The sequence below is a fragment of the Gekko japonicus genome, unplaced genomic scaffold, assembly GCF_001447785.1.
Source record: "Gekko japonicus isolate JY-2015 unplaced genomic scaffold, Gekko_japonicus_V1.1 scaffold794, whole genome shotgun sequence".
NCBI lineage: Eukaryota > Metazoa > Chordata > Lepidosauria > Squamata > Gekkonidae > Gekko > Gekko japonicus.
Genome location: NW_015164692.1, coordinates 557,666 through 573,228, shown reverse-complemented (window position 1 = coordinate 573,228; position 15,563 = coordinate 557,666). Strand labels below are relative to the sequence as shown.

General features: G+C 47.9%; 1 protein-coding gene across 1 annotated transcript in view; it reads right to left on the bottom strand.

The window, feature by feature from the left end:
* The window catches only part of DNAJA2 (DnaJ heat shock protein family (Hsp40) member A2), a 28,557-nt gene extending 24,520 nt beyond the window's left edge, over positions 1–4,037 (bottom strand). The window contains exons 1-2 of the mRNA XM_015409417.1: positions 3,808–4,037; positions 1,729–1,735 (exon numbers count right to left, since the gene is read on the bottom strand). Coding sequence (XP_015264903.1) covers positions 1,729–1,735; positions 3,808–3,877 — 77 coding nt within the window. The 5' untranslated portion in view covers positions 3,878–4,037. The remainder of the gene's footprint in view (positions 1–1,728; positions 1,736–3,807) is intronic.
* Between the last annotated feature and the right edge of the window lie 11,526 nt (positions 4,038–15,563).

The following is a 15,563-nucleotide window of genomic DNA, read 5'->3' as shown; positions in this document are numbered from 1 at the left end:
GTACTTTTCGTATGCACTTTTCAATCTTATCTCTGACCTTGCAAGAATCCTGTTCAGTAGGCCACGACTACGTCCATTTTACAGAAGCGGAGAGATAATTACACCAAGCTCACCCAGTGGAGATGGTATCCACACATCCAGCTTTCAACAAGAGGCCCTGAATTTCCTCTTCTCAGTAGTAAACCCCTAGGAAGCACATGGGTTTCGACGAACTCTGTACATTTCCTTCATTTTTGGGTATAATTACATCAAAGTTGACAGGGCATTACATCAAAGAAAGGCTAAATCCTTTCCTTGGAATAGAAGCAATACCAGCACAGCTTCAGCGGCAAGCATGTTCCAACAAACCACTGAGAAGCGCCATGCCTACTGCCAAGTAACTGTTTGCGTAACATGACCAAGGCCTTCATGTACTTTCACCCCCAAGTTACCACCATACACCAGCCTACTGAAAGGGAGATGCTACAAGGGTTACAAGCGTTGTCATAAATGGAGTCCTATTCTGTGTGCCTGAAAATCAGTTTCCATCGCAGATATGGACACTGAATGGACCAGCTCTCTTTTTTACACTGCACTGTTCAGCAGTCTAGAATCCTGGGCACAACTCCATAGACATCATAACCACAACTCAATTTGCAGAGCCTCCTATTTTTATTTACCTGTGGAAATGCCCCCCCCAATCCCCAGCAAGTAACAGGGAGGGAGATGTTCAGTACAATACCATGCAATGGCACTGAGACAGATTCACTAGCTGCATATTTTAGAATCTTAACTTTCAACCATTTTAGACCCACCTTTAAACCCAAAGCTGTAACACCGAACCTACTTTTGTTTTACTTGAAATTTATCTCCTCTCTCTGGGTAACCACATACAGAGAAGGGAGTTTTATGTTAAACATTTATATACCTCCTTTTCTCCCCAAATAGGGTTGCCCCCCCCCCCCGCAGCAAACATCAAAACATTACATTTCTTAAATTGTGGACACGGTGATTAAAAACAAAAGGTGTTATACCCTCTGCATGTCACAGCCCTTTACTTTGTCCCTGACATTCTCCTTTTAACAGAAAAGTGGCCCTGAACTATATATTATGCTATATTATGAAAGACCCAAGAAGGTAAATGCTATTATAGCCAAGAATCACAACCCAGGAGACTCCTTTCTGCATGTGCCGAGGTGGCTGACACTCATGTAGTAAGGACTGTGATTTTCCACACTACGCTGCCAACTGTTTTTGAGATTTTGAATGCTCAAATGCACCTTGCTGCAAAACCCAGGAAGGCAGGGAGAAAGGTGGGACTGCTAACTGCAGTTTTCCGGCCCATACATTTCCCAAAATATTTGCAAATGGAGTCCAATCTACTAGCGTGGAGAAAAATATCAAGTCCGCAACTAAATATGCAAATGCTCGAAAATGTTTGCATCCCAGCCAAGAAACAGGAGTAAAAGATTAAACAGACAAAATTACCTAACTAGGTTGCTATCCCATGTTTAATGATTTTAAAATATCATTATGTTAGCCACTTTTTACAAAAATGTATATTCCTTCTCCATTAAATGTAGATGTCTTCTTTTGAAAGATATTAGTTTGATTTAAAAAGAAGATACATTTGCAACTGACAGCGGCATGTTATTTTTGCTCCTCAACTGACGTTTGGATTTTCACAGGGAGAAGGCATTTCTGGATCTCAGGAAATCGTTTTTTTAAAAAATGTCAATAACATTTGATTTCTTGATATATGACAAACAACAAGCAAGCTGTCTTATTTGTCAATTGACAAAGAAACTAAAATTACTGGTAGTTTCACAATCCTTACTGCTAACTTAATGATCTCAAGTAACACTTTAGAGAGAGCAAGGGCAAGGACAGAACACCTATGGAACACAAATAGGATTTTTACAATCCACAAAAGAGATCATGTTTTCCAGTTGACATCAGATTCTCTTTTTACTCCACAATACTTCCTAAAAGACACCTGCTGCCACAACACCCAGCCCAAACAAATTATGGAGCCACGACATGCCCAGATGGAGGGGATGTACCCCCCCAGCAACTCCACCCTTCCGTCACAAACAGAGTGATTAACAATCCGAAAGCTCTGATGTGGGAGGGAGCTCTTTGGGCGGGGGAGGGAAAGAAATGGCTTATGGGTTACAAGCACAGCCAATAAAATGCAGAAGAAGCCAGGGTTAAGAACAAAACTAGACTTCCACCATCAGATGACACTTGTCTCACCTCTCCCCTTTAACCAACCCTGATTTTATTTTCTAAAAGCTGAGACAAGATCACAAAAGGGAAAAAAAGGTCCAGAAATGACATTTGCAATAGTGGGAACAGAAATGTCTCTTGCTGGGTTCCTAGAAGGGGAGTCACTACAGGCGAAAGTAACAGAGAAATTAAAAAAAACCTGAAGTACTCATCACAGATCACCTCTCTGGAAGCACTGTGAAGAGCATTTCTAGGTCAACTTTGTCATAAGACACACCGTTTTGCGAGATAACCTTATGGTCATGCCAGCTAGCATTGAGTCATCAACACCAAGGACTTGAAGAGAGAGAAGAAAGTGGGGAAGAGAGAAGAAATTAGGAGCTAATCTCTGGTGCCACCATAGGACAACTTTTTTGGGAGGGGTAAGAACCTCTAGGCCACCATAGCCATCACAGAAGAACTCCCAGACAGGCATAATTGGACTAGGGGAAGAAAAATGCAGATGTGGTAAACACTACCTAAATGTCCTGGCTACCATAATCTCTCAAGGGATGTAGGACTGGGGGTTAAGGAAAATAAAATGGGGACAGAGGAAAGAATGGGGAACTTAACTTTGGGACAGTTACAATATACAAGACAAGTCATGCAAGGCATGATATAAGGGGGGTGCGACACCAGAGGAAGCAGCAGAAGACAGGAACCATCCGTATTTCATAGGGTCCTTGATTCAACCCCTGGCCCCTCCAATAAAGAACGTCAGGTCACCAGAATCATCTTTTGCCTTCAGATGCAGGAAAGCCCCCCCAACAGACAATCCCAAACTGGATGGACTTGACTCGATGTACAGCAGCTTCGCACCTCTTGCCAAATACCGAGGGACAGTGAATGTCAGGAGAAAAGAGGGCAGAGACACTTGGGGAGGGGAAAGCAGCTGGGAACTGGGCAGCCTCCAGATCATTCCTCCCCTGCCTGGAATCCAGATACTTCCCATCCGGGGAAGGGTTAATTCTTTAGGCCCACCACACAGGTGAAAAGAAAGGAGGGAGATTTCTTGTTGTTTGCGGGGAGGGGGGCGGGGAGGAGATAAGGAGCCCATCCAGAGGCTTCCTACAACCACCTGCCAGGAGAAACAAAACTGAAAGGAGGAGAAGGGGGGAACGAGAGGAGGAAAAGGGGTCCGCGGGGAAACGGGGAGAGCTCCACCGATTTACCTGGATCCGAGTGGGCTAATCTGCGGCCCCAGCTCCTTCCACTTTTATTGACTGGTGTGGGCTCTTTTCACCAGACCAAGCAAATCTGGCCTTGCGGGCGGACCACGCTGCCCAAAGGAACCACCGACTAAGACCCACGCAGCCCCCCCTTTCTTTCCGCCGCTGAAGACCCCAAAACACCTTAACGACAACCATTCTGGGCCCCCCTTCCTCCCTTTTACCCCAACAACAACGCCCCTCCCGCGAAGTAGGCTCGGTGGACCAGGAATAGTCCTCGCTCTCAGCCCGCTCCCCGCCCATAGGGGCATAACCTTCCCTAAACCCCCCCCCCTTCTTCCTGAGCCACCAAAGGAGGGGGAGACACACACGCCAAACTCCTTCCCCACCGGCTCGTTGTCGGAGGCCCCCGGCGGCACCCCGAGGATGTCGTAGAGTTTGGTGTCGGCCACGTTCGCCATGCTGGGTCCGCGTCGGGGAAGGCCGCGCCGGCGGGGGAAGGCCGCGAAGATACCGGGAACAGGACGGCCGAGTGTGAGGAAGGAGGGAGGGAGGGAGGAAGGGAAGGAGGGAGCGGGGGCGACGTCACCGCGCTGCGACAGGCGTGCGTCCGTGTGTGCGCGTGCGCGTCCGGAAAGGGTGAAGGGGGAGGGAGGCCGCCCCGCCTTCCTCGACGGCCACGCCCCCTCCGGGCGGTTCGGCTTGTCGGGCCCCGCCTACTCTGTGGGGAAGGTCCCGCCTCTTTCTCCCCCGGGAAGCGTCTTTGAGAAGGAGAAAGGGACGCAGGGGGCGGGGAAGAGCAGGTGGCAGGAAGGCGTTGAGCCATAAACGGGGCTGTAGAACTGAACCCTGGGAATTGTAGTTTCGGGGAGGGGGGAAGGTAGGGATTGTGGAGAGGGCTAAGCGGCGAACCAAATGACAATTCCCAAGATTCTTTGCGCGAGAAGCCTTGGGCCTATCTCATATATCCCAGTTTAGCGACCAGTTGTCAGCTCAAGTGGTTAAGACGCTGAACTGCAGGCTCTTGAAGGTCGGTAGTTCAGCGGTTCGAGACCTGAGTGTGCCGCATGACGGAGTGAGCTCCCGTCTCTAGTTCCACCTCCTGCCAACCGAGCAGTTCGAAAGCAAGAAATTGCAAGTAGATAAATAGGTACCACTTCGGTGGGAAGGTAACAGCGTTCTGTGCGCCTTGGTGTTTAGTCATGCTGGCCACATGACCACGGAAACATCTTCGGACAGCGCTGGCTCTTCGGCTTTGTAACGGAGATGAGCACCGCAACCCTAGAGTCGGATTCGACTGGCTTTCGAGCAAGGGAACCTTTACCTTTACTTTATCAGGAAAAGGTGAACTAGGGATTTCGGATCCTGTAACAAAGTTTTGGGTGTAGGTGCTCCTTACCCTATAGGGGCTCAAAGTTATGCTTGCCTGTATTTTATCCTCTCAACTACTCTGTTTGGGTAGTATAAGGCTGAGAGAGTAAAATGGCTTCCATTTCATTCATGTTAGGCCAGGGTTGTCATATCTGGGTTAGAAAATAACTGGAGACTTTGGGGGTGGAGCCGGGAGAGGGTGGGGTTTGGGGAGGGGAGGGGCCTCAGCATGGTACAGTGCCATAGAGTCCACTCTTCAAAGCAGCCATTTTCTCCAGGGGAGCTGATCTCTCTCAGCTGGAGATCAGTTGTAAAAGCGGGAGATCTCCAGGCCCCACCTGGAGGCTGGCAACCCTGTGTTAGGTATGGACAAGACTGAGACTGGCTCCAGAAGATGACTGCCTCCAGATCACCCACAGTGAGAACTTGGGGTTTATTGCTGAAGCAGAATTTGAACCTGGGTCTCTTCTAGTCCTAGTCTCACCCTCTCAATGCCACACTGGCTCAAGTGTATAGGACACAGCTTTCTGTCAAGAACCTTGGGAAAGTAGGGTGTTTAATCAAAAGGAGAAAGCTGTTCACGCAGCTGTATGTGCACAGGATCCGTGGAAACATTGACCTGAATGCGCTTAAGACAGGCTTCTCTCTGGATGTGTCATTTGAACCTGGCTCTGTAGTGGTTCATTCACACATGCAACATTTACTGTGTTCAGTTGGGGATGAAAACGCATGTGTGAACCAGCCCACATTCTTTGTTACTGGTTCTTCACATGTTCCAGTTTGAGCATTGGCACTCAATACATTGGCAGTGCTGTATTTTGGCTCAAATTAAGATTTGTTACCCAGGCAATAATCCAGCAATCAATTCTGTGAGGTAGATGAAGTGAGTAGATAATAACAGTTAAATTCACATATATTTTCAATACTAGATGCTTTGCATGTGTGAAACAGCCACTAAAGATCTAACGCCACAGGTAGAACTTTCATGTCACCTCCTGTTTTGCCAGAGGCCTTTTCTTGCCTGTGGCAAGAATTCCTTCTAATGGATTTGGGTGGTCAAAAGAAGCTCAGTGAGGCAAGGTACCTTGGCAACACAAATACTGTTCAAGTGAGTAACTCAGCGTGCCTGGTGTTAGAAGGGGAGGACTTGGCGCTGTCTCCTGTCTCAGACTTGAGAAGATGCCACCATGTTGGATTCTCTAGACTAGGTACTGCCAGGGAACCACGGAAAAATAGCAGAGTGCACAAAGGCTTAAACGCAGCAGAGCTTGGGGCTTGGTGTGGCAACAGACTTACAAAGTCACACGGAGTCAGCAGTCAGTTCTAAAACTAAGTAACATTTATTAAAGGAAATACATGGTTGAGAGTGCAGGTAAGAGATAGAGATAGATTACCTACTCTAACTAGCTAGATGGTGTTGGATGCTGGACGCATGTCCAGCCTCCATGGTGCAAGATGGAGAGCAAGCACCTTTGTGCATGGAGGAGAGAAGAGAGAGAGTGGGAGCGGAAGCAGAGGAAATTGCCCCTAAGAGCAGCATTCTGCTTCAAAGGGAAGGATCAGAGAGCAGGAAGGAAAGGATGCTCTGTGTGTCCTGACCTCTCTATCTGTCTAAACTCTTTGGTGCCATCTTCTCAAGTCTGAGACAGGAGACAGCGCCAAGTCCTCCACTTCTAACACCTGGATACAGGAGGGTTAGCTTTGTCTTAATAGATGTTAGCTTTGTCTTAAGCTGGGAGCTGCCCCCTGACACCTCCTCTCTCCCTTTGTCTTCCCCCTTACACATGGCCTTCCATGGAGAGACATGACTCTTCAGGTTTCTCCTGTAGCTACAATGCCCTCCCACACACGTGATGGCGGACAAGCTGGCCCTTGGTGACAGGGAAAGGACTCTTCAGATTAGGCTTCGCTCTCTCTCCTTTCAGTCGCAGCTTGGATGTGAACTGGATCTACTTGAATAAATGTAAGTTTTTACCTTTTTTGCACTATACGGTAAAAATGCGATCAATCAATAAATATACTTCTGGGGAGATTTATTTACTGCACTCCGTATCACACTTCTGTGACTGGGCAAACACTGTTATATTACCCAAATATCCCAGTTACAGGAAAGAAAACAGACAGATTCATTGGCAGATCGATCAAGGTGGGCAGGTGTGTTGGTCTGAAGCAACAGAACAAAGTTAGAGTCCAGAGTGAAACCTTTAAGACCAACAAAGTTTTATTCAAGGTGTGAGCTTTCATGTGCACACACACCATCATATATCTATAGCTATATCTATATGCCTACCTAGCAGTTCGAAAGCAAGAAATTGCAAGTAGATAAATAGGTACCACTTCGGTGGGAAGGTAACAGCGTTCCGTGCGCCTTGGTGTTTAGTCACGCCGGCCACATGACCACGGAAACGTCTTTGGACAGCGCTGGCTCTTCGGCTTTGAAACGGAGATGAGCACCGCAACCCTAGAGTCCGACTCGACTGGCTTTCGAGCAAGGGAACCTTTACCTTTACCTATATCTATATCATCTATCTAATGTCCCTTTAGTGATGGAGAGGGACTTCCTACAGCAACAACAGCTTCCTAGCAGCTCCAGGCCACCAGTGAAGCCCCCTTGCTACTGGGTCCTTTCCCTCTTTTGTACTCTATATAGCCTGCTTCGGAGCAGCCTCCCAGTATGATTTCCCCTGTTATAAAGTACTGAGACTGTAGTGTATTCAAAGCTGCCTTGAATGCATGACATATTGTGAAACACCTGATTGAAGTGTAATGTAAAGCTTCGTCCTGGGCTAGGATCCAAATATAGCCAATCATATCACTAGCCCAGGAAGTAACAAGCCATTCACTTCAAGCAAGCTCCCTGAGCGGGAACTAATGTGATTGGACCTTATCTCAGCAACCTCATAGGTTGATATGTGTACAGTGGGTGTGGCTACATTAGCCGGGAAGGTTTAAAAGCAGGACAGCTGCAATGTAAAGGCTGTTCTGGCTATCAGATGTTGATCCGTGTTGGAGTTGTGTTTGAGTTGAAGAATAAAGTTGTGTTCTTGCTGAATCACTCTCCGACTGCTTTGTTAAGCGAGCGACTTAACAGAGACTGATGCATGGAGTAGTGATTTCAGCTCATACTTTATTAGTACATCGGAGAACTTGAGATAACTAGCGTGGCCCATGGCCCGCTTATATTCCCGTTCAAAACACACCCAACACCTCCCCCCGTGATTGGGTTATTTACACACGACTCCCCCTATTGGTTCCCTGTTAGGATCCGAGCTGACCGATAGGTGAATTCTAGGATCCGTAGCTGCTATCGTCCTTGTGGTGCGAAGCTCGGCACGTTCCTGCGGCCACATGCGAGTCCGACCACATCCATGTAGTCTTATCATGGTACGCAACACCTGTCCATCACGATGAGTGAGGTTCTAGAGCTTGCGCCTGATGCTCCCTTTTTAGGAAGGCTTCAGTCCAGGAGGAAGTGATCCTGCAGCTAGTTTGGATGGAACCTAGCTGCCAATATGGTCTAAGCCAAGATAAAGCTACCTGACAACACCGTTCCCTGCTCCTCCTCGAGGGGTTCTTCTGCAATGGCACTACCTACGTCTGTGTCAAACGTGACATTTTTTCACCTGGGGCGGTCCAGACATTCAGCGGAAGTTCTAGTTTTCTCTCCTGCTCCGGAATGGAATGCATCTATCTCTCGATCACTTGAACCTCCGCCCCAGTTTTGTAATAACTCTGGTAGGCTTGCCTGCTGCTGCTGGTGCTTGGGAAATACCTGGAGACTTGAGGGGGGAGTAGAGTTGCCAGGTCCCCCCAGATGGTTGGAGCCTGAGGAGGACAGGGACCTCAGTGGGGCACAGTGCCATAGAGCCCACCCTCCAAAGCATCCATTGTCTCCTGGGGAACAGATCTCTGTAGTCTGGAGATGAGCTGTAATTCTGGGGGATCCCCAGGTCCCACCTGGAGACTGGCATCCCTTGGGTGGAATGACAAGAACAAAATACACCGTGGAGAGAATGGATTGCTCAATGTTAAATACCACTAAAGTGCTACTTAAAGGCATATGTCTCAAAACATAATAAATGAGAAAATCATGCATGGAGATTAAACTGTAAATCTTTTAGTCTGATCCACATATACTTACTGCTTATTAGAGCACAAAGACTATGAAACAAATACACAATAGACAGAGAGGAGAGCGCAAAAGTGGGCTTGAAACTCAATGTCAAAAAAACTAAGATCATGGCATCCGGACCCATCACTCCTTGGCAAATAGAAGGGGAAGTCATGGAAGCAGTGACAGAGTTCATGTTCCTGGGATCCAAGATCACTGCAGACGGTGACTGCAGCCATGAAATTAGAAGATGCCTGCTCCTCGGGAGGAAAGCGATGGCAAACTTACACAGCATGATACAAAGTAGAGACATCACCCTGCCAACAAAAGTCTGCATGGTCAAAGCGATGGTATTCCCAGTAGTCATGTATGGCTGCGAGAGTTGGACCATAAGGAAGGCCGAGCGCCGAAGAATAGATGCTTTTGAACTATGGTGCTGGAGAAGACTCTTGAGAGTCCCTTGGACTGCAAGGAGATCAAATCAGTCAATCCTAAAAGAAACCAACCCTGACTGTTCCCTGGAAGCACAGATACTGAAGCTGAAGCTCAACTACTTTGGCCACCACATGAGAAGGGAGCCCTCACTGGAGAAAGACCCTGATGCTGGGAAAGTCTGATGGTAAAGGAAGAAGGGGACGGCAAAGGATGAGATGGTTAGACAGTATGAAAGTAAACAACGGAGGACTGGAGGGCCTGGCGTGATGTGGTCCATGGGGTCTTGAAGAGTCGGACTTGACTGGACAGCAACAACAGTAGTACTGTAGTAGTACAGAAGCAACAACAACAAAAAGTTCTCACCTGGAGGCTGGCAAACCACGGTCCTGGGCAAAAACTCAAGGATGGGGCCTTCTCTTTATCCCCACCCAACCCACTCTGAACAAGAATAAAACACCCAAGTTTCACATGAGAATTGCACCACAGTTTGTGTTTTGACCAGATTTTCCAGCACCATTTCCTATCACCCTCCAAACGCTGGCCATTGGCCCCCCTACAGTTGCCCCGCCTGCCCACAGGTAAGACCGGCCCAGCTTTCAGCTGCTCTCCACGATGAAAACTGATGGCGTTTGCTCGGTCAAATCGGTTTGATCTATGCTGAGCAGAGTCTAAGGAGGAAAGTCTGTCTTGCACTTTTGAATGCCCTCCTCTGCAGTTCCAGGGCAGGGGAGGCTTGGTCTCTGTGGAGATTATATTCTTGGGCCCCGCCCGTAAGGGAAAGGCAGTAAAATGCTTTTTTTAAAGGTCACGCTGGCTAATTCTGTCTCCTCCAACAAGAGCACTGTTTGGTTTCCCGACCCATGATTCTTTATTCTGGAGTGGTGACCGGACAGAAGAGGAGCAAATGTCAAAGCTGGGGGGGGGGGGGGGTCTTCTGAGGTCTCTTTCAGAAGGTTGCAAATAAAAGGTGACATTTCTGAGTTGATAGTGTCAGAAGCACAGGCCAGAGAAGCTGGGTTTATCCAAAGCGATGAGGCGGGCTGCAGGCCCCCCACTCAAGGAGGCCATTTGAGATGCGATTTGAGGGTAACCAATATTGTCCCTACTTCCAAAGCTTTCTGCAGAGGAGACGGGGAACAGTTGCTAAGCCTCAAGAGTCAGGCAGCCAGTTTCTCCTTTGATTTTAGGAAGCCCTTTCTCGTCTTCCCTGGATATTGACACCAGAGGGCGCTTTTGGACACCGAATAAACTTTATCTACAATACTTCTTATTCGAAGACTCAAGCAGGCAAAGCACATTAAATAAATGAATTCATCCCTTTATATCCCGCCTTCCTCCCCAGTGGGACCCAAAGTGGCTCACATTGTTCCCCTCCCCTCCATTTTACCGCACAAGAACCCCATGAGGTTGGTTGAGGTCGAGAGCATGTGACCGGCCCAAGGTCACCCAGCAAACTTCCATGGCACAAGTAGGAATTTGAACCTGGGTTTACCAGATCCTACCCACTACACCATGCTGGCAAAAAAAAGTCCAGCTGAGCAGAGGTTTATTGCATATTACCATTTTTAATTTTTTAAAAAAGTGGTGTAGGAGAGTTATTTAAAAACAGCACCATCTAAGTGTTCCAGCTTCCCTGCTAAATAAAGCAGCATGGGTTGTTAACCACTGAATCTACTGAACAAAGGCTGAGTCCAGTGGCACCTTTTAAGACCAACAAAGTGTAATTCTGGGTATACACTTCCGTGGGCGTGCACACTTCTTCAGAATCTTCAGAAGCGTGCATGCCCTTGAAAACATATAGGTAAAGGTTCCCTTGCTCGAAAGCCAGTCGAATCCGACTCTAGGGTTGCGGTGCTCATTTCCGTTTCAAAGCCAAAGAGCCAACGCTGTCCGAAGACGTTTCCGTGGTCATGTGGCCAGCATGACTAAACACCAAGGCGCACGTAACGCTGTTCCCTTCCCACCGAAGTGGTCCCTATTTATCTACTTGCAGTTTCTTGCTTTCGAACTGCTAGGTTGGCAGGAGCCGGGACCAGAGACGGGAGCTCACTCCGTCATGCGGCACCCAGGTCTCGAACTGCTGAACTGCTGACCTTCCACAGCCTGCAGTTCAGCGTCTTAACCACTTGAGCCACCGCAGTTCCATTGAAAACATATACCCAGAATTCAATTTTGTTGGTCTTAAAGGCGCCACCGGACTGAGTCTTTGTTCAGTCCCCTCAGACCACCAGGGCTACCCACCTGAATGGAAAGCACCACTGAATCTATTAACCATCGGTTTCTCTTCACATAAAGATTAAAACCTGAGCCTGGACAACTTCTGGAAGTAGTGTAAACCATGTTTAAAACATCTAACTGTTTTTTGGTGTCCAGGGACAAGGTGAAAGAGAGTGATTAAAATTTGGGATTTGCTACTAGAGGATGTAGTGATGGCTACGGGAATAAACAGCTTTAAAGGGGGATTAGATGGATTCATGGAGGATAGGCCTACCAGTGGCTACTAGCCATGGTGACTGAGGGAACCTCCAAGTTCAGAGGTACTGATCCTCTGAATCCCAGAGCCAGGAGGCAACATCAGGGGAAGGCCTCGGCCTCTATGCCCTGTTGTTGGCCCTCCAGAGGAACTGGTTGGCCCCTGTGTGAGACAGGATGCTGGACTAGATGGACCATTGGTCGGATCCAACCGGGCTCTTCTTATCTTATGAGGTGCAATCAGGGCTCTTTTTGTAGAAAAAGCCCAGCAGGAACTCATTAGCATAATAGGCCACACCCAACAGCAGGAACTCATTAGCATATTGGGCCACACCCCTGACAGCACAGCTCATTAGCACATTAGGCCGCACCCCCATGTTGCCAGAAGTGTGGTCATCCAGCCACACCCACCTTTTGCTTGTTATTCTGTTTACCTTGTTTGTTGTCAAAACCCAGGGCCTTTTTTTGTAGCAGGAACGCCTTTGCATGTGAGGCCACACACCCCTAATGTAGCCAATCCTAATGAGTTTCTGCTGTTGGGTGTGGCCTATTATGCTAATGAGTTCCTGCTGGGCGTGGCCAACTTGGGAGCCAGCCGGAACTCCGTTCCTGTGCGTTCCTCCCCGTGCAATTATTACCACCCTTTGCTCTAAGCCTTTGAAGAACACTGAAATCTAGATGCACATACACATGAATCTTCCTTCTACTGAATCAGACCACTGGGGTCAGTATTGTCTACTCAGACTGGCAGCAGCTATCCAGGGTCTCAGGCTGAGGTTTTCCCCATCACCTACCACCTGGTCCTTCTAACCAGAGATGCCAGGGATTGAACCAAGACCTTCTGCATGCCAAGCAGAGGCTCTACCACTGAGCCACAGCCCCTCCCCAAAAAGTGAGCTTGAACGTCGGTAAATCAATCAGGTAAATACAGTTAAGAATACTGAAATGATTTAATTTTTGAAACCCCCCAGCAATCCCTTCGAGAACTTTTCATTCACCTGGAGAAAATGGTTGCTTTGGAAGGTGGACTCTATGGCATCATACCCCATTGAAGTCCCTTCCCCTCCTCAAACCTCGCCCTCCTCAGGCTCCACCCCCAAAATCCAGGTCAGGGCATGAGGTGGGTTAGGTCACCCAGCAAGTTTCATGGCAGAAGTGTAGTGTGTTAAACGCATCCACGGAGACTGATGTAGTGATCAGCATGGTTTACTGGTACACAACAAGACAAAGATAAACGGCCGGCTGGCCAACTATATACATACCTTAGGACACACCCCTAGGTCCTGTTGGTGGGTTTAAAATCTCCCCCACGGTTCCCATTGGTCCCCCAGTGGAGTGACCAGGAGCCTAGTCCCCATTGTTACTCCAGATTCAAGCTCTGGAGTGTTCGCTGGCCTCTGGTGGCGGTCAGCGGACACAACAATGACACAATAGGGATTTTAAAGTTGGGTGTCCTAGGTAGGGACGCCAGCCTCCAGGTGGTGACTGGAGATCGCCTGGGATTACAACTGATCTCCGGACAACAGAGATCAGTTCGCCTGGCCTGGCGTCCTCAGGCTTAACCCCCCCCCCCCAATCTCCAGGTATTTCCCCACCCGGATCTGGCAACCCTATTGTGACAAGTGTTTTATTAAAGTACGTACGAGAGAACAATGTGCTTATCCAGCCACACCCACCTTTTGCTTGTTATTCTGTTTACCTTGTTTGTTGTCAAAACCCAGGGCTTTTTTGTAGCAGGAACTCATTTGCATGTTAGGCCACACACCCCTAATGTAGCCAATCCTAATGAGTTTCTGCTGTTGGGTGTGGCCTATTAAGCTAATGAGTTCCTGCTGGGCTGGTCAACTTGGGAGCCAGCCGGAACTTCGTTCCTGTGCGTTCCTGCCCAAAAATAGCCCTGCCAGTAGTAATGTATGGCTGCGAGAATTCGACCATAAGGAAGGCCGAGTGCCGAAGAATAGATGCTTTTGAATTATGGTACTGGAGAAGACTCTTGAAGACTCTTGGACTGCAAGAAGATCAAATCAGTCAATCCTAAAAGAAATCAACCCTGACTGTTCCCTGGAAGGCCAGATACTGAAGCTGAAGCTCAACTACTTTGGCCACCAAATGAGAAGGGAGCACTCACTGGAAAAAGACCCTGATGCTGGAAAAGTCTGATGGTAAAGGAAGAAGGGGATGGCAAAGGATGAGATGGTTAGACAGGGTTATCGAGGCAACGAACATGAAATTAAGCAAACTCTGGAGGACGGTGGAAGACAGGAGGGCCTGGCGTGATGTGCTCCATGGGGTCGCGGAGAGTTGGACTCGACTGCGTGACTGAACGACAACACAGATATGAGTGAATACATATGTAGTAGTACCCTTGGAAAAAACTATATGCAAGCATGCTGTCATTTGCACCGTTTGTTTTCCTGTACGTGTCTACATAGTTCTAATTCCCATGCTGGGAGGCAGGGGGGAATGTAATGTCCAAATCAATCCTGTGGCTGCAGTTAGGGCTGCCACCTTCCAGATGCTACCTGGAGATCTCCCAGTATTACAATCCGTCTCCATACTACAGAGATCATTTCCCCAGCAAAAATGGCTGCTTTGGAGGGTGCCCTCTCTGGCATTAGACCCCACTGAGGTCCCTTCCCTCCATAAGCCCCGCCCTCTTCAAGCTTCATCCCTAACCCCCCAGGAGCAACCGTAGGCTAAAAGTGAACAGTAAAGGTTTCCCTTGCTCCAAAGCTTGTCGAGTCCGACTCTAGGGGGTGTTGCTCATCTCCGTTTCCAAGCCAAAGAGCCAGCGCTGTCCGAAGACGTTTCTGTGGTCATGTGGCCGACATGACTATACGCCGAGTCGCACAGACTGCTGTTACCTTCCCACCAAAGTGGTACTTATATATCTACTTGCAATTTCTTGCTTTTGAACTGCTAGGTTGGCAGGAGCTGGGATCAAGAGACGGGAGCTCAACTCTATCACGCGGCACTACGGCCTCGAACTGTCGAACTACAGACCTTCTAGTCTGCAGCTCAGCGTCTTCACCTCTGAGCCACCGCAGCCTCTAACCCTAGGCTACAGCAAATGCATATCCCCAATCCGGTTGTTGTTTTTTTAATTAATATTTTATTCATATTATATAATAACAATATATATAAGCTTACCACCTGCTAGAGGGAAGTATACATAATACATAAACAAAATTATTGTTACCATAATATAAATAGTTCAAAAAATTATTGTACAGTATTCTATTACCACAATACCCCCAGAATAATTACAATATTAAATTATATTGTTTGTTTGGGGGAAGACTATTGTTAGAAACTAAAAACTCCATTACTGAAAACCGTGTTCCTGCATAGTTAGATAGGCTATCTTCTCTAAGTGAGCTGTTAATACCTGTGGTTATTTTTGCCATGACCCATTTGATCCCAGGTTTTTAAATACCAGAGTTCCAGAGATGGGGCTTTATTATCTTTCCATTTGGTTGCTATAGCCAATTTTGCCACAGCAAAGCAGTTTGACAATCAGTTCCCTTTTTGCTTTCCATAATGAAGGATCTGACCAATAATTCAGTACAACAGCTTCTGGAGTAAAGGAGACATCATATCCTGTGATCAGTTTGATTTGGTTCACCCTGCTGTTCCAGAAATTATTAATGAAACCACAGTTCCTCCAACAGTGGTGCCCAGCCTGATTGTTAACTGGTGGAGGTCCAGCCCTTGGATTGCCAGGTCTGGGTTTGGGGGTGGATCCGGGAGAGGATGGG